General features: G+C 42.3%; 2 protein-coding genes across 3 annotated transcripts; both read left to right on the top strand.

Moving 5' to 3' along the window:
• The first annotated feature begins 11,226 nt into the window (after positions 1-11,226).
• On the top strand, positions 11,227-22,582 carry LOC141095532 (endogenous retrovirus group PABLB member 1 Env polyprotein-like). Of its 2 annotated transcripts, XM_073581577.1 has the most exons (3): positions 11,227-11,714; positions 19,711-19,757; positions 19,876-22,582. In XM_073581577.1, the coding sequence occupies exons 2-3, from the start codon at positions 19,746-19,748 to the stop codon at positions 21,685-21,687; spliced, it is 1,824 nt and encodes a 607-aa protein (XP_073437678.1). In that variant the 5' UTR covers positions 11,227-11,714; positions 19,711-19,745; the 3' UTR covers positions 21,688-22,582. The 2 variants fall into 2 exon arrangements, with proteins under 2 accessions (XP_073437678.1, XP_073437677.1); XM_073581576.1 differs by lacking the exon at positions 11,227-11,714 and having other exon boundaries at positions 18,733-19,757.
• Positions 17,618-18,853, top strand: LOC141095534 (uncharacterized). Its single transcript, XM_073581578.1, has one exon. It carries the CDS (start codon positions 17,705-17,707, stop codon positions 18,851-18,853), a length of 1,149 nt encoding a protein of 382 aa, XP_073437679.1. The 5' UTR covers positions 17,618-17,704.
• Positions 22,583-25,209: the final 2,627 nt, after the last annotated feature.

Below are 25,209 nucleotides of genomic sequence, written 5' to 3'. Positions count from 1 at the left end.
AGCATACTGTCAGTATATCTACGTATTTGTATATTGGCCACAGGGCACTTTTAACTGTATTGATTTAAACTATAAGAAGTGATGGCTTTGGCTTTGTCCTATATTTTTTTGCATTTTAATTGGTCTGGTGAGGTCCCAATAATAAAAGTTTGATAAACCCTGATTAATTTATTAATATTATTATAATTATTAGTACTATTGTCTTTTATTTGAAACATAATATTGAAGTAGAGTGATATTGAGAGGTGGAATAATTACAAGACCATAAGGTAATGATGTAAGGTGCACTTCAATTTTTGTTCCAAATCTCCTTGATCCTTTTTGCTCACAGAGGAATTTGGAACAACCTCACAGCTGGCATGGGCAGAAAGTATCAGACATTGGCTGTATGGTTTCAGCCAGGTATGTTTGAGAAAAGCATACCTTAAAATCCCCTTAGGACCAAGTCGCACTGGAGACAAGTTCTAAAGCCAGGCCCCCAGTGGCTTCTAACCAACTGCTTCTCTTGAGAGACAAGATTAAAAAAAATGGCCAAGCATGGATGTTTATAAGGGAAGTTGGAATAACGAGCTGTAGGCCTATTAAATAAACTGCCAACAGCTATCTAAAGCAAATGGCCATCTTTAGAGTTGTCAGCACTACAGAAGCAAGATATTACACTGTAACTATAGAGTTCAAAAAATACAGTGCAAGACTTATATACTGTGCTATAGCCATATTTGCCAACTTTCTTTCAAAGTTCAAGCGACTCCAAGAAAAAACGGTGACCTCCTAAGAGAAATTGTGAATCTCAAACTCGGCAAACACAGTTTTATATCAATATCCCTAAATACCTCTAAAGTCTGCTCCCATCACTTATGCTACACAAAGCAAATAAAAAGAGAACCTGTCATAAAAAGTGGTATTTATGTGCAGACATGGTGCTGCTAATCTATAGATAAATACCATATTAAATGAATGTCTGATTGAAAGTTTGGCTGCAGGGACATGATGTTCTTCTTGCAGCTTTTGGCTTCCAGTCATCCGGGGGCTGTGAGCAGTAAGCGGTGTGTATACATTTGGCGGAGAAAGATTTCAGTCAAAGAGCAGTGTAAGTCATTACAGCTCTCTCACTGTGTAGGGAGCGCTGACTGCTCACATCCTAGCGCTGCCCACTTTACTGGAAGGGAACGTCATTTCCTCCCTGCAGTCAAACTTCCAATTAGAAAGTGACATACTGTAATTTAAAACATTATTTACTGGCAGGTTGGCAATTTGGCTGCAGGTAAATATTGTATTTTTGATAACATCAGATCAGTGAGACCGATTTCTGACACCTCCATAGGTGAAGGGGTCACAGAATTCCAGTACTATGGAATCCTTCATAAAATGCAGAAAAATGACTTTCCTAATGTATGAAAATATAATAGATTTCAATGAAATGACCTTTTCACTTCGTATTGCAAAACAGTACGGTATACGTTACATATGGAACTGCTTTTCTATTTTTGTAATACTTCTATCCGAGAAGACTTTGTCTGGTTTTTGCTTTGTAAATGTCTCTCTACACCTGCCTGGAACTCAGACTAGTAATCATTTAAAGAAGCTCAGAAATTGAGAAATAAGCCTTATTGTAGCTTGGTATGAGCAGGACAAGTCCCTGGAGACGCAGCATGCTACAACCTTGTCTACTAATAGGTTTTATTCTTCTAAGATGTCATGTTTCCTAACTCTTCTGTCAAAATTCTTTTAGCATTGGCACCAGTTATCTAAACCAACATTTTCCAGATGATATTCTTCACATTCTTTCAGAAATTCAATTTCACTTGTAGCCCAAACACTAGAAGTGAGCAGGTGCAATGAAACCCAAACAAAGAAACAAGCTTAACCACCTGTACGTCTCTCTTGAACCCACGTCTCTGGAAGACGTAGCTCAGTTTTTAGAAGAGGAAGCCAACAAAGCTGCAGAGGAAAGGGTGAAATCCGTGCATGACAAACAAGGATGTTTGCCACTTGCACAGATACAGTTAACCCAAGAACTAATGATATTGATATGAAGCTCTATTATCTGGGATCTACAGAAATTCGGACTTTATTATTATTATTATTATTACCTATTATTATAGCACCATTTATTCCATGGCACTTTACATGTGAGGAGGGGTATACATAATACATACAAGTACAGTAATCTTAAACAATACAAGTCACGACTGGTACAGGATGAGAGAGGACCCTGCCCGTGAGGGCTCACAATCTATAAAGTGATGGGTGAGGATACAGTAGGCGAGGGTAGAGCTGGTCGTGCAGCGGATTGGTGGATCGGTGGTTACTGCAGGTTGTAGGCTTGTCGGAAGAGGTAGGTCTTCAGGTTCTTTTTGAAGGTTTCCATGGTAGGCGAGAGTCTGATATGTTGTGGTAGAGAGTTCCAGAGTAGGGGGGATGCGCGGGAGAAATCTTGTATGCGATTGTGGGAAGAGGAGATAAGAGGGGAGTATAGAAGGAGATCTTGTGAGGATCCGAGCTTTCGTGCAGGTAAGTACCGGGAGACGAGGTCACAGATGTATGGAGGACTCGGGTTGTGGATGGCTTTGTATGTCATGGTTAGAGTTTTGAACTGGAGTCTTTGGGTACTGGGAAGCCAGTGCAGAGATTGACAGAGGGAAGAGGCTGGGGAATAGCGGGTGGACAGGTGGATTAGTTGGGCAGCAGAGTTAAGAATAGATTGGAGGGGTGCGAGAGTGTTAGAGGGGAGGCCACATAGCAGGAGGTTGCAGTAGTCAGGACTTCTGGATTTATAATGCTGCCCAACTTTGCTGGGCCATTGTGACACTGAAGTAGTGATGAGATGACCGGACTGAAAGCCAGCAACAGCAGTATACCATACACACTTGGTGCAAGCCTTCACACATATGCACACCCTTGAGGGCCAAGGTTCCACTAAAGAGAGATGGACATTTGCAGAGTCATTCACAGATGCCAATAGTGGAGTAGCTGGTCATACTGGCCACAGTTTGCTCAAACACACCAATAAACTATACCTTTAAAGCAGGAACAAACTTGGAAAGTCAGGGAGCATAAAACAGGGACGTAGAAACCAGAGGGCACCATACACCAGATCCAGAGACAATCCAAAGAAACACCCACCAAAGAACTACCAACCGTACCAATGAAGTGCAACTGAATAATCAGAGGTGAACAAGAAGATATGGAGGATTTAAACAACCCTCTTATGGATCACCTGACACCGCTGAGGTAACGCCCAATCTCCATTCTCTACCCAAAGAGATAGAGGAAAGAGTGAGGAGGGTAGAGAAAAAGAAACCTCTCACCACACACCTGAACCAGGAGACAAAGCGTCTCAGGAGCTCAAATTTGTCTGGAAAAGATTGCGGATTCCATGTCACATTTGAAGAGCCCCTGTTACGCCAAAACAGCAGAAACCCCCCAGTTAGGAAGCTATACCTCTCAAGGAATTCATCTAGGGGTCTAGTGAGCATATAACTCTCAGGCGATACACAGAATTGAATAACAATAGGTTGACTAAATGGAAAGTTACATTTTTTACCACTAAAAGGAATAACAGTAGAAAATGAATGGTACAATTTGTTATGCAATTTCTGCTAAGGGTCCCGTTACACTAACCGACGCACCAGCGATCCCGACAACGATATGACCCGGTCAGGATCGCTGGTGTGTCGCTATATGATCACTGGTGAGCTGTCAAACAGGCAGATCTCACCAGCGATCAGGACCAGCTACAACGCGGGTAACTAAGCGCGCGCGTCGCTTAGTTACCCGCTGTTTACCTTGGATACCAGCTCCCAGCGTCAGCCTACAGCGCTGGGATCTCGCTGATTGAAGGTCTCCCGCTGTCACACGTAGCAATGCCTGCTTGCCAGCGGGAGGCCAATGATCAAAAAATGGCCCAGGACATTCCTGCACGATCAGCGATACCCAGCGGGGGGGGCGGTCGCTGATACGTGTCACACACAGCGAGATCCCTGGCGAGATCGCTGTTGCGTCACAAAATCGGTGACTCATCAGCGATCTCGCTAGCGATCTCGCTTAGTGTGAAGTACCCCTAAGTACGCCAATACCCCATATGTGATCAAAAATTACTTGTGAGGTACAGTGAAAAGATCAGAAGGGAAGGAGCATCATATTGGAGATCAGATGTTGCTGGAATGGTTTGAGATGCCATGTCAGATTGGCAGAGCCCTTGAGATACCAGAACAGCAGAAGCCCACATAAGTGAACCCATTTTACAAACTAAACCCCACAATTAATTCATATAAGGGTGCAGTGAGTATGTTGACAACACATGTGCCTCATAGGATTTTATACCATTGGGCAGCGAAGAAAAAAAATCACATTTTTACCATTAAAATGTTTTTTAGGCCCAAGTTTTACATTTTTATAAGGCCTAATAGAAGAAAAAGGATCTCACAGTTTGTCATGCAATTTTTCATGAATGCACCAATATCCTACATGTAATCTGGAAATACCATGCTTTTCAGACATAGTAGAAAGCTCAGAAGGAAAGGAGCACTATATTATGCTGCAGATTTTGTTGTTATGGTTTGCAGGTGCCATGAACCACTGAAAGGGCCCCTGAGGTGCCAAAACAGCAGAACTCCTCATAAGTGACCTCATTTTACAAATTACACCTCTCAATGCATTCATATAGGGGTGCAGTGATCATATTGACACCATGGATGTGGCACAGATTTTTATACCATTGGGCAGTGAAGAAAAAATAATTACATTTTTACCACAAAAAATTGTTCCAAATTTTACCTTTTCACATGGGGAAAGTGTTATAAATAATACAAAATTTGTCCCACAATTTCTGTTGAATGTGGAAATACCCGACAGTACTACTTATCCATACAGAGAGACTCGGGAGCAAAGGAGCACTATTTGCCTCCTGGAGTGCAGATTTTCCTAGAACAGTTTGCAGACTTCATATACAGAGCCTATAATTGCTAGAAGAGCAGAATTCCCCCTTAAGTGACCCCATTTTGGAAACTATACCCTTAGGTGAATTTATCTTCAGGTGTTGTAACTATTTTGACTCCATGGGTGTTTTCCAGAAACAAGCAGCAGTGGATGTTGCTGAGTGAATATTACAAATCTGCCAGTATAGTACCCAGTACATTGTAGAGCCCATATATTGTAGTGTCCGAACATTATGCCCAGATGGTGCTTTGGAGACAAGTACCTGTAAATTAAGTGGGATCTCATCGCTACAGAAATACCAAACATGTTAATAACAAAAATTCCATATAAAGAGCTGAAATGCCCAGGGATGATATCAAAACCATTTGTTCACCCCGGGCAACAGCCACATCTGCTCCAATAATCAATAGAACAACGGAGAAGAAAAGGAGCGAAACAATGATTGCAAAAACATCATAATTTATTAACTAAATTATGTTTTTGCAATCATCGATTCGCTCCTTTTCTTCTCCGTTGATCTAGAAATACCAAACATGTGGACTTTAAATCTGGTTTAGGCACCTTGTGGGGCACGTCAATAGGAGCTGAGCTACAGTAGCTGAAAACAGCTACAATAGAGCAGTGATGTTCCCGCTCTGTACATTGTGTATATCCAGCCACCAAAGTAGCTATAAAAAGCTTATCGGTGGGAATTGAACCTCCCTCGACCTGACACTGATAATCAATCCTGAATTTAGGTCATCAGTATCTAAGTTGTGAAAAACCCTATAACTTACTTAGTACTGGTCTGGAGTTCTATCATGTCTAGTAGTCTAGTGGTGGTCAACAGATTATGACCTACAGGTAGATTATGAGTTAGTGGATCACTACTACATTTTTACCCATACATTTTGTATAACACTATAATTAACTTTTGACAATCTTTTCATCCCCAATTACTGAACCCTTGTCAGAAAGGATGTAATAAGAAATTACTCAATGCAAGAATATGTACAGTAAAGACAGCAAAGCACTGCAGCAGGCCGTAGTATGAGAGTGACTTTTAAGATTGGCAAAAGACATGTAATTGTAATTCAAATCCAGTAAAATAAATATTCAAAAATAAAAAATCAAAGGAAAAAGTCAGCCATACTTACCAACACCATGTCCAGACACAAATGCACTATAGGATTCAGCAGCCCCCGTGATAAAGGTGGGGGCAGCACATGTGCAAAATACTAGCAAAACAGCAACTTGCACAGCCACCATACATTAAGGGGGGCTCCCAAGTACCATATGTACACCCCATAGTAGAGACACCCCAATTTACCCAGCCAACACTGAAAAATAGGAAAAAGGGGATCTGAATGAGGCCTAAAGTACAGGGGCCTTCTGAGAACTGAAAAGTTATTTTCTGAGCTACCGTTTCAATTTTTCTTGGACTTTGTTTTCTTTCAGTACTGTAGTAAACCACGCAGATCAATGGCTTTTAGGTCTCTTTTCACCATCTATACATTTTATGATAATTACCATTTGATATGACCTCTTTATTTGCATTTTATACCTTTGCATTTTATACAAAACATCTCTATTTCTCTCTAGAGCGTCTTCTGGGCTAGGTTCCTATAGTATTTCATGTTCAGTGCCCTCAATAAATTATTCTCCGATTTCATTTTACACCGCGCACTGCATTTCAATTTTCCTCTGCATATTGCATGTCAGATTCATAGCATTTTACTTTCATTTCAACCTCAACTTTACTACTGATAAATTGAAAATGAAAAAGAGCATTAGAGAGCAGTGATGTTTTTATGGGGACTGGGGAAATTGTGCACAAAAATGAATGACTACAATATTACTACCTTGTCCGTGTTTATTCTGAGCACATACAAACTAAAGTGAAATGCATGAAGAGATAAGTGGTACTTGAGCACTAAATGTATACATATACACTATATATATATATATATATATATATATATATATATATACATATATATAAAGCAAGAAAAAAGGGCAGCACTACCAAAATAATACAGCAGGTGCAAAACCTATTCAGCAGTGTCCAAACAGCCAAAATGACAAAAAGGAAAAAAAATAGGCAGCACTCAAATTAAATGTGAAAAAAGTGGATACTTTACTGATCCTCAGATGGCAACGTTTCAACGGTGACCCGTCTTTGTCAAAGACGGGTCACCGTTGAAACGTTGCCATCTGAGGATCAGTAAAGTATCCACTTTTTTCACATTTAATTTGAGTGCTGCCTATTTTTTTTCCTTTTATATATATATATATATATATATACAATGGCATGTAAAAGCTTGAGCACCCCTGGTCAAAATGTTATTGTGTACACTTAGGGGGAATGTGTCACCCCCTGGACACTTTCAAGGTATTACTATGGGCGTACAGGTAATAGAATGGTTAGAGTAGTCTTACCTGTATTCCTCATAGCTGTGGTCTAATTGTGGAGAAATAGAGCTTTATTGTTTTATATTATGGAGAGCGTATTAAATTATATGGAGGTCTATGGGCAGTGCATTATACTATATGGAGGACTATGGAGAGTGTATTATAGGATATGAAGGACTATGTGGCACATTTTACTATATGTAGGACTATGGGGTGTTCATTATACTATATGGAGGACTATGTGGTGCATTATACAATGTGGAAGACTATGAGGGGCATTATACTTAGCAAGCAAAATGCTTCCTATTCATTGAGAGAAAACTGCAGATATGGTGGTAAAATTAATGATGTCACCACTGTCACAAGCAGCCATGTTCTCAAGCACAGCTCAGTGTGATCTGATGTCATCATTCAGCAATGCAACCAGATGTAGCAGAGTTGGGGCTCATCACGGGACATCAGCATTATGGATTATCGGCAGACAAGTGAGAATTACTTTGATTTTTTTATTGTTATGTTAATAAATGGGAAAAAATGGGGATTTGCCAGGGAGTGTTTTGTTCAATTACAGGACTTTTTTCTCTGTGTGTCTTTATTAATTTTCAATACGGGGTTAATGATAGACACCTCTCAATTACTAACGCTTGGGCTTGATGTCAGCTGACATTACAAAGCTGGCATCAACACCAAAATATTACCCTGCTTGCCAATGCACCAGGGCAAGAAGGAAGATTCAGGCAAAGCGCCAGAAATGGGGCACCTATTGGATACGCCTGTTCTAGAGCATCTATAGGCTGCTATTTTCAGGCTGGGGAGGGGGAAATATCCATGGAGCTTCCCAGCCTGAAAATACCATCACTTAGCTGTCTGCTTTATTTTGGCTGGTTATTAAAAATGGTGTTTAAATACTTTAAAAAAAAAAACAGCGTGGGAACCCCTCTATTTTTGATAACCAGCCAAGATAAATCTGACTGCTAACTGCTGCAGCCTGCAACTGTCAACTTTACCTGCGCTTGTTATCAAGAATAGAGGAGATACCACATATTTTTATTATCATTTTTTACACAGTGCACTGTCCAATGACAGCCATGCCAATACCTGCCATGGGTGTGATGGGGCTGGAAGTGCTCACACAGGAAAAGCTTTTTGATTGGCTGCACTGCAGCCTTTCAGCAAGCTTTGTTTTGGCTGCAGAACCCGAATAGTAACCATGACTTCTGGAAGAAGATCATGTTCACGGTCCGTGCATGGACACTATGTGCTCCATACAGACCCTGAACTTTTCCATTCAGGTTCACCCATTTATACTCATGACCTCTGTGGCAGTCAAAGTCACCTTGTTTGTGGTTCAAGGCTTGATTACTCCATCACAGATCTATTATGTTGCTATTAAAGCAAAGCTGCAAAACTGGAACTTTAGGAGGAATTTTATGTCAGTCCATTTAATTTCATGAGTAAATCTTAGGCCCATTTTATCTCTCTTTGCACATCTAAAGGGCCTGTCACACTAAGCGATATCGCTAGCAATATCGCTGTAACGTCACTGTTTTTTGTGACGTAGCAGCGATATTGCTAGCGATATTGCTATGTCTGATACTTACCTCCGACCGGCTCCCCCGCTGGTTATCGCTGATCGCGCGAGAACGTCCTGGGCCATTTCTCGTCGTCAGCTTCCTGCTGGGCTTCCTGTGGCGCCGACGAGCGACGCGTGGACGCGGGCAGGAGGAAGTCAGGATCGCCTCGTCTGACAGGTAAGTAGCGACCCCCGACCCCTGCTATGTCGATGGAGAGATCTGCCTGTGTGGCAGCTCACTAGTGACCACTTAGCGATGCACCAGAGATCCTGACCGCGTCATATCGCTGGTCGGGATCGCTGGTGCATCGCTAAGTGTGACAGTACCTTTACACCTAAACATCTGTAATTTCTATTCTGCAATCTATTCCAGTACATGTCACACGGATGTCACACACATTCACATGGACTCACACATACAGATAACACTGATATTGGTTTTTACAGTACCGGAAATAGTGAAGTAAGCCTTAGTGGGTGGAATGGTGCACCAAGGCTTTACTGAGCACCATCGGTTGCTTATTAAAATAAAGTTGTTTTGGGGGGGCAACAGAGGAACAGATTTAAAAACAAAAAGAAGGAATTTAATTGCTGATCTATTTCCTATAATATCAGTTTGAATTGTAAATTTGGAGTGACTGACTAAAATGGAGAAAATTCCTAGAAAAAAAAAATTCAAGTTAAGAGAGTGACACCTAGTGGCGGACATAAAGAAGTGTAACTTGTCTACAGAAAAGTTGCATACCAGTGGCTCGATTTGTACAAAAGTGATAGATTACTGCTCATCTAAAAGTATATGCTTTAATACTTTGAAATCTTATCTTATATCCATTTATCTAAGCCTTTCTTTTTGTCTGTCTATATTTACATTTATCTATGTTTTTAAAAGTCTTGAAAATGCACTAAACTTAGAAATGAGTGCAAAAACTTAGCAGGAAATGATCACATCTCCACTGTATGTCAGTCTGGCCAAATACTGATCATGTGAACATGGCCTTATACAGTGCTCTGTCAGGATATCAGCAACTGTCGGCTTCCTTTCTGTAAATGGCTTAGTTGGGGTTATGTAGGGGTTTCAACTAGAATATTGTTTTTTGGTGATTCCAACATATATCCCAATAAAGTGCTCAGTGGCGAGAACTGTATTACTGTGAACCCCACCCTTAAATTTTGTTAATCTATTCCATAAGTCAGCTGGGGTCTGGTTAAAGGGATGGGGCATAATGGGGTTGTCCTCTTTTAGAAACTTTCTTCCATATGCAAATATACAGTAGTTATAAAAAAAATAAGTGCTACTTGCCTTCCTAGTGCTGTTTCTCTGTCACTGCCCTATTCTCTGTTGTTTGGTTGCAGCAGTGAAGTCACGTTAACAGAGCTGTATACAGTTGTGCCGTCTACACAGGCTGAGCCGCTAACATCAGTGATTGGCTGCAGCGCTATCAATGTGATGTCACCATTGCAATCAAACAGAGACCAAGGCAGTGCCAGAGACACATCACTAGACCTGTGGAGGGTAAGTAATTTTCAGTTTGTTTGTTTTTTATAACTATATCAGCATTTGGAAGAAAACTTCTGAAAGAGAACAACCATTTTAACAATGTTTTTATTCTACTGTAGGAAAGATAACAGTCATTATATTTAAAAAAAAGAGCCCGTCTGCCCAAACTGACAGTATAAACTAAGCACGTATTTTTCCTGACACGGGTCGCAGCTTTTGTATTCTAATCACTGCCTACGTTCTGCTGAAACTCAAGTTTAATCAAATATGTTAATTAGGGTGTTCGGTGCACCCTTGGTGTGCCCAATTGACTCCGTGCACGGTTCCGCTCACTGGCTTTGTAGGCTCTTTGCTCTCTCATTAGAGAGTGACAGCGTTGGTGTGCCTGGAATAAGCACTGTCTGCAAAACGCTCAGAAAGCTAGTCCTGTCTATCACCAATGGGGGAGATGTGGGTATTCAAAACCAGTAGACAGAAAGGTGAAATAAGCCTCTTGGCCACACCAAGGGTGCACCAAGGACCATGATCAGCATATTTCATTACACTTCAGTTTTTGAAGATGGTGACAGCAACTAAAGCACTAATGGTGAACTTTTAATAGGGACTACAACTCCTGCAAGGCTATGTGCTTAGTTTATACCAGAGGCGTATCTAGGCTTTCTGGCACCCGGGGCAAGAATTTGGTTCGGCGCCCCCCCCGCCAAGTACATATGCGACTTGCACAGTTAGTCATGTACCCACGAGCCGCTCTCCCTAATGCTCTCAATGTTCAGTAAAAAACTGAAAGCAGGAAGAGAAGCTCGTTGTCACAGGACCTGTCAAAGAAATGGTTAATCTTAGTTTCTATAGAACAGAAAAATAACTGAAAAACAACTTGTAACCCATGACACTATTTTAATTGTTATCATCTGTCTACGTGGTTAGACAATTCTGCCAAGTGGTCAGTTCCAAAATTCTCTCTTTTCTTAGAATAATGTCTAAAATGTCAAGGCCAAGTATTCTGGCCTATTAGTATTACCGGATGCAGTTCCACGAATTGTTAAATTGATATCAAGGAAGTGCCATATTCCCGTCATCCCCAATTAGACACATAATATATCATTTTGTCATATCTGTTATATAACTATTGTTTTTGCCAATTATCCATCATTTCGCAATTGTTACATAATATTACGGAAATTGTCTATATTTGTCTATTTCCTCTTTTGTGATCCTATAAAAGAAGTACCCATCTTAATAAAGGGGAGAGATTAACTTGAAAGACAAGCCTCCTGTGTCTCTCTTTTTACGTCTCCATTCCTAGGATCCTAGGTAAGAGAAGCTCTAAATGAGCTTTACCCGAGGTTGGTGATTAGAGAAAAAATCCCGGCGCTGACAAACTTGGAGGCCCCAGCGAGATTGAATTCCCCTTTAACTATCAATTTGGACTGAAAAGGATTGCCTTGCTCTGTCGGGGGGAGAACAGAAAGGAGACCCGGGTACGTGAGCCATTTTGGCTCGCATCCTTTCTTGTCTCCCTAAGACAGGGTAGGTAGGTCAGTCTGTCTGGATCTTTGAATGGGAATCCCCTCGGGTAACAAAAATTAAGGTTTGTTTTATTTTTTTTATTTTAAGTTTTTTAATTTTTTTTGCTTGTTTTGTTTCTTTTGTTCCTTGGCTTTAATCTTTTGTCTCTTGACTTTAATGTAGTATGTATTGTTTGTGGTTGTATATTTATATTTGTTTATCTGTCTAAAAATACTAACCATCCTAACATTCTAATTTTGTGTGCTGGATATTGCATTGCCTGTATAAGACCGGGCAACAGATCAAAAGTGCTGCTAAAAATTTTTATTTTTTTTCTCATGAATGATCTTAAATCTTGAAAGGGGTGTGAGTTGAATGGGTGTTATATGTAGAAGGCAGAACTGAAAATAGAAAGTAATGTTGTGTTATACATGTTCCACCCTTCTCACTTTGATTGCTATTCTGGTTTTTCTTTGGTTGGTGGATTATGTTATTATGTGTTTTTGTTGCTCTGCTAGTTGCTAAGTAGTAGAAAGAATAAGCTAAGTAGTAAAAGGATAAGAATTGGTTGATAAATGTCCTGTGATCAGTGTGTTCAAAGTATAGTTATAAAGAGTTTGCAGACAGATGCGACCCCACGTTACTGGAAGACTGAGGGGAAAATCACGGGAGGAGTTGGCTGGTGGGCTGCCATAACCTGGCTTGGATCTGTGAGAGTGTATATTTTGACTATAAATATTCATTTTAGAGTGCCTCGAGATACCCCGGTCAATTGTGAGATAGCAGAGGTATTGCGAAGATTTGGAAGTACAGGAGCCAGTTACTGTCCGGTGGCTTTGAGACACTTTGAGATGAATACTAGTTTGTGAAGTGTACGTGTTACTTGTACATGCCGTGTGGAAGTTGTTTGTGTTCAGTTCCGATTTGTCAAAAAAGGGTGAGAAGAGTAAGGTCTGATTGGTTTTTGGAAAGAGTACATTTAACGCCAGTTGTTCCTCATCAGTACAGAAGAGCAAATAAATTGTACCGAGTATTTTCCTGTCATATAGTGCCACACCTTCATGCATTATTGAAAAGTTGGTCATACATCTTAGAGACTAGATGGTACATGCCAAGGTGGCAAGATATAGTCTCACATGAATACTATTTTGATCTCTCTGAAATAGACTCAGGAATAGATTTGACATGCTCAGAGTCTAGTGAAAACTCAGGATCTGATTCTGATGTACACTCACTGGCCACTTTATTAGGTACACCATGCTAGTAAGGGGTTGGACCCCCTTTTGCCTTCAGAACTGCCTCAATTCTTCGTGGCAGAGATTCAACAAGGTGCTGGAAGCATTCCTCAGAGATTTTGGACCATATTGACATGATGGCATCACACAGTTGGCGCAGATTTGTCGGCTGCACATCCCTGATGCGAATCTCCCGTTCCACCACATCCCAAAGATGCTCTATTGGATTGAGATCTGGTGACTGAGGAGGCCATTTGAGTACAGTAAACTCATTGTCATGTTCAAGAAACCAATCTGAGATGATTCGAGCTTTATGACATGGCGCATTATCCTGCTGAAAGTAGCCATCAGATGTTGGGTACATTGTGGTCATAAAGGGATGGACATGGTCAGCAACAATACTCAGGTAGGCTGTGGCGTTGCAACGATGCTCAATTGGTACCAAGGGGCCCAAAGAGTGCCCAGAAAAAATTCCCCACACCATGACACCACCACCACCAGCCTGAACCGTTGATACAAGGCAGGATGGATCCATGCTTTCATGTTGTTTACGCCAAATTATGACCCTACCATCCGAATGTCGCAGCAGAAATCGAGACTCATCAGACCAGGCAACGTTTTTCCAATCTTCTACTGTCCAATTTCGATGAGCTTGTGCAAATTGTAGCCTCAGTTTCCTGTTCTTAGCTGAGAGGAGTGGTACCCAGTGTGGTCTTCTGCTGCTGTAGCCCATCTGCCTCAAAGTTCGACGCACTGTGCGTTCAGAGATGCTCTTCTGCCTACCTTGGTTGTAACGGGTGGCAATTTGAGTCACTGTTGCCTTTCTATCAGCTCGAACCAGTCTGCCCATTCTCCTCTGACCTCTGGCATCAACATGGCATTTCCGGCCACACAACTGCCGCTCACTGGATTTTTTTTCTTTTTCGGACCATTCTCTGTAAACCCTAGAGATGGTTGTGCGTGAAAATCCCAGTAGATCAGCAGTTTCTGAAATTCTCAGACCAGCCCTTCTGGCACCAACAATCATGCCACGTTCAAAGGCACTCAAATCACCTTTCTTCCCCATACTGATGCTCGGTTTGAACTGCAGGAGATTGTCTTGACCATGTCTACATGCCTAAATGCACTGAGTTGCCGCCATGTGATTGGCTGATTAGAAATTAAGTCTTAACACACAGTTGGACAGGTGTACCTAATAAAGTGGCCAGTGAGTGTATAAGGAATATGTAGGGCTTGCTTTTGGAATAATATTGTTTGTAGCAACTTATAGTTACCTGTTCTACAAGGTGTGTAGTAGAATCAGGGCAGAACAGAAAGTACAAGTTCAGCTTGTTACTTTAGAAGCAGAGACTGCTGGACATCATAATCGACCAGTGGGATCCTGCTAGATATCGGAACTGAAGATAGGAGTAGCTGACCGTGACGGTTTCCGATATAGATAGTCAGAACTGAAGATAGGAGTAGCCGACCGTGACAGTTTCTGAAACAGACAGACAGAGCTGAAGATAGGAGGTGGCTGACCTTGACAGCTTCTGATTCAGATAGCTTTTTGCTATGGGTACTAAGTTTACCAGGCCAGGACGAAACACAGATCCAAGATATAAAATGAGGGACCTGGTGCGCTTGGAACATGGGCAAAAAGCGGTTAAAAATGCTACAAAAATTTTAAAGCAAGCAGGGATGCCGGAGAATGGGTGTTTAGACGTTGAGAGATGGAAACGATTTAGCAAAGAGCATGATAAGTGGATCGAGAGGCATGGTTATGAGGAACAAGTGGCTGCTTGGATAAGAACGGCTGAGCAGCATGATCCATATTTTAATACTGATAATGATGATGACGAGAGTGAGTTCGCCCAGAATAGAAGAGGGAGAAATCTAATAGCGCAGGGACAAGCAACAGCCCCTCCTTTACAACGACAGCCTGTGTCCACGGCTCCCTCCGCCCCTTTGAGTGAGAGAGAGGAAGTCTTAGTCAGTGATTCAAAAGTTACAAGTAGTTGTAGCCCTATAAGGGAAAGAATCATTAGTGGAAAGGACATAGAATCTATGTCCACTGAAGCAGCGACGGCTAGTACTGTGCCTTATTTTTCTTCACCATCATTTTTGTCTCCACCAGATTTTCATATGTCAGGACTCCGTTCTGGTCAGATACCAGTGATTTATCAGACACCAGGGACCCCATTTATTCAGTATATGGGGGAGAGAATGATTCCTCCTGCATCTCCAATGCAGAGGCAAAAGAGCCCCTTTACTTTTGAATCTTCTCCTCCTACATATTCGGTTACAAATCAATACCCTGCACTTCCAAGGGAATCCCTAGATAGTTTTTCCACCCCAATAAAAAGTTCTGGACAGGGAGGACGGGAGGTTTCAGGGGGAAGTGGGGATGATTTTAGATTGCAAATGACACCCAGTCCCTCTCAAGGTAGTTCACAGGTGGCTAAGCTAAAGTTGATTAGGGAAAATAATGAGTGGAGATGTGAGGACAAACACCAGCAAAGTGAGGATACTCAGGGTTATTCAAATAGAGCTATGAGATCCCTTACTTGGATTTGTAATAGGTGTAATAAGCCACAGGAGAAAGGGAAGATAGAATGTGATTTTTGCAGTAGGGCTGAGAGAAAAGCCACAGTCAGCAGCTTCCCTGTGATAACTCAGACTACAAGCAGACCAACAGATGACGGAGAGGATGAGGGAAAAGTAGATACCACTACGTGGTATAAGCCATGGAGTAGATCTGAACAGTTAGCCATGGCAACCAGCTTCCCCGATCCCTACAAGAATCCCTTAGGATTCTATAGAGCAGTAGAAGGGGTAGCTGATAATTATGACGCAGCTTGGAATGATCTGGAACCACTGTGTCGAATATCGGCTGGAGTACCTTTGCTTGAGAAGGTGAGGGCAGTCCCGGCAGATGTTAATACGATACGTGAAGTTCCAGAGGATAAGAAAACTAGAGAATCAGGGCGACAGTTTATAGCAAGGTTACACGTAGTAGCCAAGCAGCTAACAGAAGAGTTGACCTCAGGGTTGCCTGAAGTATTTCAAGAACCAGATGAACCTATTGACAAATTTCATGCAAGGTGTGCAGCAGCGTTCACAGACCATGACTATGACCTGAAAAATCCTAGGGAAGCTAGGTTTCTGAAAAGCATGTTTATAACTGGATTAAGAGAGGACTTGAGAGCTGAAGTGATGAAAGTAAGACCTGAATGTGTATTTGCTACCTTGGAGAATTCTCTTCCTGTATTCCGGGGGATAGAAGCCCAAATTAATAATCGCAAAGTAAAAAAACAGCAGAAGCCGGTGCCTGTCGTGGTAAATATACTATTATAAGAAAACAAGATATGCCACAACGATTCATGACAGGGAAAACGGTGAAGGGAATAGGAGCAGAGGGAGTGGTTCATCCTTTGTATGAGACAGAACCTATGAATGTACGAATAGCTCAAACTACTGACTTATGTGCCCAATTGTTAGTATCAGAAAAATGCCCCCTGAATTTGATAGGAGCTGATATTTTAAATGCTGTCAATGCAATCATTAAATTTGGAAAAAAGGGAATTACTGTTTCAGGCCCTTTATCGGAAGAAGCAATGTCCACGGTGATGTCCATGATGCGGTTAGAAGAACAGGAAAAACAACAGGTTGAGCAAGATGAGGAGATACTGCAGATGCTTGAGCAAATGCCAGCTGCACTATGGGTAAAAGATAAAACAGATGTGGGTTTGTTAAAAATAACACCTGTTTCTATTAAGTTGAAACTAGGAGCTGTACCAGTACGTATTCGACAATACCCGCTGAGTAAAGAACAAACTGAGGCTATTTCTGCACAGGTATCCACCTATCTGAAGGCAGGTATACTAAAGGAGAAAAAAATCCATTTTTAATACACCTCTTTTTCCGATAAAGAAGAAGCAGACTGTGGCAGGGCAACCTGCGGTGTACCGGATGGTACATGATTTAAGGGAAATTAACAAACTAATGATAGTGGACATACCTATTGTGCCAAATCCTCATACCTTGTTGAATCAGATTCCAAGTAATGCAAAATGTTTTACTGTTATTGATCTAAGCAATGCCTTTTTCTCGGTGCCAATTGACGAAGAAAGCCAAATGCTGTTTGCTTTTACACATGCTGGCAAGCAGTACTGTTGGACACGACTGCCTCAAGGGGGAGCTACTTCCCCTTCTGTATTTTCCGAGGCAATGGCAGGAATCCTTCTTTCTTGGCACCCTGAAAGGGAAGATGTGCAGTTGATACAGTACGTGGATGACTTACTTCTTTGTACCCCAGATAGGCAAGTGTGTCTAAAGGAAACTGCTTCATTACTGATATTCTTGTATCATGAAGGATGCAAGGTGTCAAAAGACAAATTACAGATAGCGAAGGAAAAGGTCATTTTCTTGGGACATTGCATTTCATTCCAATTAAAACATATAACTTTACAGAGGAAAAAGGCTATAAGCCAAGCCATTGAGCCTACCTCAAATACTGCACTGAGAACATTTTTGGGATTGATTGGTTACTGCAGAGAATGGATTCCTGCTGCATCGCAAATGATGCAGCCTCTCTTTGACGTGTTATCCGCATGTAATAAAGGGCAGCCGTACCAGCTGACCTCGGAAGCCAAAGAGGGGTTCCAAAATCTGAAGGAAGCCATCGTCTCTGCACCGGCCCTAGGAATCCCAAACTATGGCCTGCCTTTCCGTTTGTACTGTCATGAATCAGGGGGACATGCTAAAGGGGTGCTTACACAACAACATGGAGGGAAGCATCGCCCCCTAGGATATTATTCAGCCAAACTTGACACAGTAGCACAAGGAGCACCAACATGCATCAGAGCAGTCGCAGCTTGTGCAATACTGAAGGAAAAAGTTGCAGACTTGGTGCTAGATAATGCCTTGGAAATTCTGGTACCACACTCTGTGCAGGAGCTACTGCTCCAGGCAAGGACAAAACATTTGTCCATGAACAGATTAACAAAGTATGAAGTGGCTTTACTTACACCCCCAAATGTGACTATAAAAAGGTGTACAGTTTTGAACCCCGCTACTTTGCTGCCAGATACTGATGATTCAGAATTAATTGAAGCTCAGCATGACTGCTTTGAGCTTATGGAGGCAGAAACACAACCACTTGCCAATGTGCAGGAGACACCAATTTCTAATGCAGATTTAGAGTTGTATGTAGACGGATCACGGTATTATCAAAATGGTGTACCTTATACAGGATATGCAATTGTAGATCAGCATGAGGTGGTAAAGAGTGAAGCACTGCCAGCCGAAATGTCTGCACAGGAAGCTGAATTGAAAGCACTCGCTGAGGCGTGTGTAATCGCTGAACATTTGACAGCAAATATCTTCACAGATAGCCGCTATGCATTTGGCATATGCCATGATTATGGTCCCATATGGAAGAGCAGAAAGTTTGTTGGTTCCTCTGGTAAACCCATTAAAAATGCAGAATTGGTGGCTCAGCTCCTTAGAGCATTGGAGCTGCCTAAGAAAGTTGCTGTAGTAAAAGTGCAAGCTCACACAAAGGAGCGCACTAAGGAAGCTGAAGGTAATAACCGAGCTGATATTGCAGCCAAGACTGCTGCTTTATTCCCTCTTCCCGCAGGAACATACACTGTACAGGTGTCGGGGGAGGTGGATCTACAATTACTTCAGAACCTGCAAGATCAGGCCTCTGCACCAGAAAATTAGGGATGGCAAAGGCACTCAGGTGCGAAGGAAGAAGATGGATTGTGGAGAGCGGATGATAGGTATTGTTTGCCCAGGGCATTGTACCCTATGGTGTGCTCCCTCTCCCACGGAATAACCCATCAATCCAAGGATGGAATGGTAAGTCAGGTAAAAGCAAGTTGGGTCGCACCAGGGTTCCATTATGCTGCTGCAAAATTCGTACAGGGATGTGTAATCTGCGCATGCCACAATGTGGGAAAAACAGTAAAGGTGCCACTAAAGTGCACCCCGAGGCCATTGTACCCTTTTCAGCGACTGCAGATTGATTTCATTCAGCTTCCAAGGGTAGGCAACTATGAATATGTGCTGGTATGTGTGGATCTTTTCTCAAATTGGCCAGAAGCATGGCCTTGTGCTCATGCAAATGCACGTACTGTGGTTAAAAAGTTGATATCAGAAGTTGTTTGCAGATTTGGAGTACCAGAGGTAATCGAAAGTGACCGAGGTAGTCACTTTACTTCACAGGTGTGCCAAGGAATCACTCGAGCCTTAGGGATAGAACAATCTTTTCATACTCCCTATCACCCTCAGAGTAGTGGCAGGGTGGAAAGGTTAAATGGTACACTGAAATTGAAAATTCAAAAGGCAATGGCAGAGACAGGTAAACCATGGACTGAGTGTCTTCCCATTGCATTGTACACTGTTAGGGTAACTCCCAACCGAAAGACAAGTTTAAGTCCATATGAAGTGTTGTTTGGGAGCCCTCCCAAGACAGGATTGTACTTTCCCCAGCAGATGCAGGCCTCTCATTCAAATATGACGGCCTATGTAGGCGCGTTACAACAGGTGCTACAGCAAATTCATGCGCGTGTTTTCAGTTCCCTTCCAGATCCGTCCTCCTTATCAGGCTCACATGATCTTAAGCCTGGAGATTGGGTGGTGATGCGAAAGCATCTAAGGAAAAGTCTGGATCCTCGCTTTGAAGGACCCTACCAGGTCCAGCTGACCACGCCTACATCTGTTAAGCTGGAGGGAAAAACCACCTGGATTCACGCTTCTCACTGCAAGAAGTTCCACAGAAACTAAGAAGGATGGAATTTGGGAAGTACTATCCATTCTTGCTTCTCACTGTGATGTCGTCTATGCAATGTAAAAAAGATAATGATGTTTTTGAACCATGGGATAGTGATGTATCAAAACAGTGGGCTAATAAATTTGTCCAGTACCATAGCTATATTGCTCAGGTCCAAAATTTATCCAATTGTTGGATTTGTTCTCATGCCCCCATTGCTGCAAAAACTATGCCATATTTCGTAACTCCACTAACAGAGGAGGAGCTGTTCAGGGGAGGGTGTTGGGAAATGCGGGCCCTTAATCTGGCTGAACAACAGAGTCAGACCTCTGCTGCCTTGCCTATTACAGGTTGGACAAGGCAGCCATGGTTTCAAATAAATCTCACTAGGAGACAGGAACCTGTAGATAAACGACCGATCAATCTATTCGAATTTAAGGAATATGATGGAAACTGGGGAAACAAGGCTACTGATAAAAATTATATAGGGAAAGTGCCCGATCAGGAGCTAAAACTTAGCTTTGCAGTAAAAACTCCCTTTTCTCTGGGAGATAAACAAATTTGCAGTGACCAGGTGTGTTTGGAACGATTCCTACATGATACTAATTGGACAAGGAATCATTCATTCCTTTATGGCAATACAACACAGTGCACTGCAAGAGAGGCGGTTCATGTAGATGAAGAAACCAGAGAAGGTCAGTATGGAGATGGAGCAGCTGAAATGTCTATAAGCCTCAATACAGAACCGGAATGCCAACCATTACGATATTATAGGGCAGTTACTACAGATTTAGATGATTCTTGGTGCCTTTATACTGACACTATTCGGTTGGTTTCAATAGCGATAACTTTCCTTAATGAATTTCAGTTTGAATTACCAAAAGGAGTTTATGTAGTCTGTAGAAGTAATGCATATAGATGGATTCCTAAAGGAGCCGAAGGTGCATGTACACTAGCTAAATTAGAGCCAGCCACCTGGGTATGGAATGAGAATGACTTTCCTTATAAAAAGGTTCCTGGTCACATGATAGCGAAACGCAGTGCACCCTCACCCCAGCCACCTAAGCATCTAATGCATACCCCATGGTACCTTAAGACAGGGATGGTTCTTACTGGTCCTTTGGGAGTTATGTTCGGAACTTTAAGAAATGCTCAGATGATAGAAGAATTGGGTGATATTTTTGATAATGTGACAGAGTATCTATTTGATGCCATTAATGTAGAATCTGCTTATATGAGACAGCTCATTGTTATAACTAATCAACATTCTATGGTGCTTGACTATCTTACGGCATCTCAAGGGGGATTCTGTCAGGTAGTGGGACCCGCATGCTGTCACTATATCGATCCATCTGGATTGATGAGAGTTACTCATGATATAGAACAAGCCAGGCTGATCAAGGAAGGAATACGAAAGGTTAATGCCTTAGAAGATTTGCCCTTTCCTGAATGGCTCGCATGGTTAAATCCTTTAAATCTGTTTAAGGGGATAGGCGGATGGATATCAGGAATAATTCATTTTTTAATTCAAGCAGTTTTTGTAATATTGGTTATTGCTGTAATGATAAGACTATTTGTTCTGCTCATAAGGAAAATTCTTGGTTCTAATTGTAAATGTTTTCCAGGAAAAGGTAGTGCCAAAATTGAGGCCAATTCAGGAATCAATCAGACACAAGTGATGACAACCTATATAACCACCGTTCAGCGTAAATGTATATTCTGCAACAAGCAAACGTCTGTGGACTTGGCTGATTGTATGCATTGTGGAAAACCACTGGTTTGAACAAAGATAAAGAGAAGAACTTCAGGAAGAACTACAACGATGAAGATTACATGCATTATGGACTTCAAAGGATTAAATGATTAACAATTACTAATGAATAAAGATATAAAATATATATATACATATCAATATATCAAACTATATGTTACAATATATTACCATAATTATGAATTTACTATGTCTCGTTAACACGTTACTCACAAAATAGACATAACTTCCCTCAATAAAATCTGTATTCCTCTGAGATAGGGCAATAAGTAGAACAGAGGTAGGGAAAGAAGGTCTGATTTCCAGGTATAACCTGAATGGATACGCAGCAGGACTGGTATCCCATGATATACATAGGACAAGCCATGTATTTTGTGAAGTAGGGTTATCTTGCAGGCCTCGGATAAAGGCAAGGATAGATAGAGGTAGGTAGACAGAATGATTAAAAGAGGGGAGTTGTCAAAGAAATGGTTAATCTTAGTTTCTATAGAACAGAAAAATAACTGAAAAACAACTTGTAACCCATGACACTATTTTAATTGTTATCATCTGTCTACGTGGTTAGACAATTCTGCCAAGTGGTCAGTTCCAAAATTCTCTCTTTTCTTAGAATAATGTCTAAAATGTCAAGGCCAAGTATTCTTTCCTATTAGTATTACCGGATGCAGTTCCACGAATTGTTAAATTGATATCAAGGAAGTGCCATATTCCCGTCATCCCCAATTAGACACATAATATATCATTTTGTCATATCTGTTATATAACTATTGTTTTTGCCAATTATCCATCATTTCGCAATTGTTACATAATATTACGGAAATTGTCTATATTTGTCTATTTCCTCTTTTGTGATCCTATAAAAGAAGTACCCATCTTAATAAAGGGGAGAGATTAACTTGAAAGACAAGCCTCCTGTGTCTCTCTTTTTACGTCTCCATTCCTAGGATCCTAGGTAAGAGAAGCTCTAAATGAGCTTTACCCGAGGTTGGTGATTAGAGAAAAAATCCCGGCGCTGACAGACCATAACTATGAAAATCGCATATGAGTGAAGTGTCCATGTGATGAGTACTGGAACCTGCAGAGCTGAATCCTGACATTGCAGCTTCTGAATTCTCACAATGAATGCACTGCACACTTTTAGGATTCTCCCTTGCTGATATACAGTCATGTCAGCACAAGTATGTGATTTGTATACTTCTGGCCACATTCCGACTAGACGTGCCCGGCCTCGCTCCGTTCACTTTCATTGAGTGAGGCCACACATGTCTAGTCAGCATGTGACCGTATGTATGTAAATTACCGGCACAAGAGAATCCTGACAGCGTTCAGTGAGCACTGAGAATTCAGAAGTCTGCAGTCACATAGAATGTCTGCAGACTCAGCACAAGCCTGGACAACCCCTTTAATGTTCCTAACAAATAAAAACATGAGAATTAGTCAGTATCACAAATAATATTTACATCCAGTTACCTTATAGATGACGTCGTCTCTGAAGTCGTTCTTCTTTTCTTCTTCTTGTCCAGACCCCATGATGAGTTTTCTCATCCACAGCCGTCTCTGCAGACTTCCATCTTCTCCGGTCTTCTGCAGCAAATCCCCACACGATGCCCTTAAAGATAGAAGTGTCATTATAATGCCCCTAAATACAAATATCTGCAATATACTGTCACCTCACACTATTCCCCTCCCTCCTCATACTGTCTCCTCATATATTTACCCCCTCACTCTCTATACTGTCTGCTCACACATATCCCCGACTCCCCATACTGTGTCCACATGCATTCACCCGTTCGCACCCCTTACTGTCTGCACCCATCCTCCATACTGTTTCCTCATACATACTCTTCATTTTGTGTCCTCAAATCTCCCCACACACATTAAATACCATCCCCACTCCAAATCCCCCCATCCCCAATACCCCACACACATTAAGTACCCCCCATCCCCACTCAATAACCCCTCGTCCCTACTCCCAAATCCCCCCATGCATTATGTACCCCCACTCCAAATCCCCCCACACATTATGTACCCCCCACTCCAAATCCCCCCATCCCCTATCCCCCACACACATTAAGTACACCCATCCCCACTCAATAACCCCTCGTCCCTACTCCCAAATCCCCCCACACATTATGTACCCCCACTCCAAATCCCCCCACACATTATGTACCCCCCACTCCAAATCCCCCCATCCCCAATCCCCCACACACATTAAGTACACCCATCCCCACTCAATACCCCTCGTCCCTACTCCCAAATCCCCCCACACATTATGTACCCCCACTCCAAATCCCCCCACACATTAACCCCCATTTCCACTCATTAATCCCCCATCTCCACTCATGAATCCCCATCTCCACTCATGAATCCCCCATCTCCACTCATTAATCCCCATCTCCACTCATTAACCCCCACACTCATTAACCCCAATCCCCACATAAACCCCCCACTCATTAACCCCCATCCCCACATTAATCCCATCTCCACTCATTAACCCCCACACATTAACCCCCATCTCCACACATTAACCCCCCACTCATTAACCCCCATCTCCACACATTAACCCCCCACTCATTAACCCCATCCCCACATTAATCCCAATCTCCACTCATTAACCCCCATCTCCACTCATTAACCCCCACACATTAACCCCCATCTCCACTCATTAACCCCCACACATTAACCCCCATCCCCACATTAACCCCCATCTCCACTAATTAACCCCCATCCCCACATTAACCCCCATGTCCACTCATTAACCCCCTTGTCCACTCATTAACCCCCATCTCCACTCATTAACCCCCATCCCCATACATTAAACCCCATGTCCACTCATTAACCCCCATCTCCACTCATTAACCCCCATCTCCACTCATTAACCCCATCCCCATACATTAACCCCCATCCCCATACATTAACCCCCATCTCCACTCATTAACCCCCATCCCCATACATTAACCCCCATCCCCACAGTAACCCCCATCTCCACTCATTAACCCCCATCTCCACTCATTAACCCCCATCCCCATACATTAACCCCCATCCCCACATTAACCCCCATGTCCACTCATTAACCCCCATCTCCACTCATTAACCCCCATTCCCACATTAAGCCCCATCTCCGCTCATTAACCCCCATCCCCATACATTAACCCCATCCCCATACATTAACCCCCATCCCCACATTAACCCCCATGTCCACTCATTAACCCCCATCTCCACTCATTAACCCCCATCCCCACATTAACCCCCATGTCCACTCATTAACCCCCATCTCCACTCATTAACCCCCATCTCCACTCATTAACCCCCATCCCCACATTAACCCCCATGTCCACTCATTAACCCCATCTCCACTCATTAACCCCCATCTCCACTCATTAACCCCCATCCCCACATTAACCCCCATCTCCACTCATGAACACCCCCATCTCCCATCTTCGGTGGTTCTTCAGCTCCACAGAGGAGCACACTTACCACCAGCATTTGCTCTGGGCGCCGGGAGTGACGTCAGCAGCGTGATCACATGACCTG

The sequence above is a fragment of the Dendrobates tinctorius genome, unplaced genomic scaffold (genome assembly GCF_039654945.1).
Source record: "Dendrobates tinctorius isolate UK_male_01 unplaced genomic scaffold, ASM3965494v1 ptg000070l, whole genome shotgun sequence".
Classification (NCBI taxonomy): Eukaryota; Metazoa; Chordata; class Amphibia; order Anura; family Dendrobatidae; genus Dendrobates; species Dendrobates tinctorius.
This window is presented reverse-complemented; position numbering and strand designations above follow the sequence as displayed.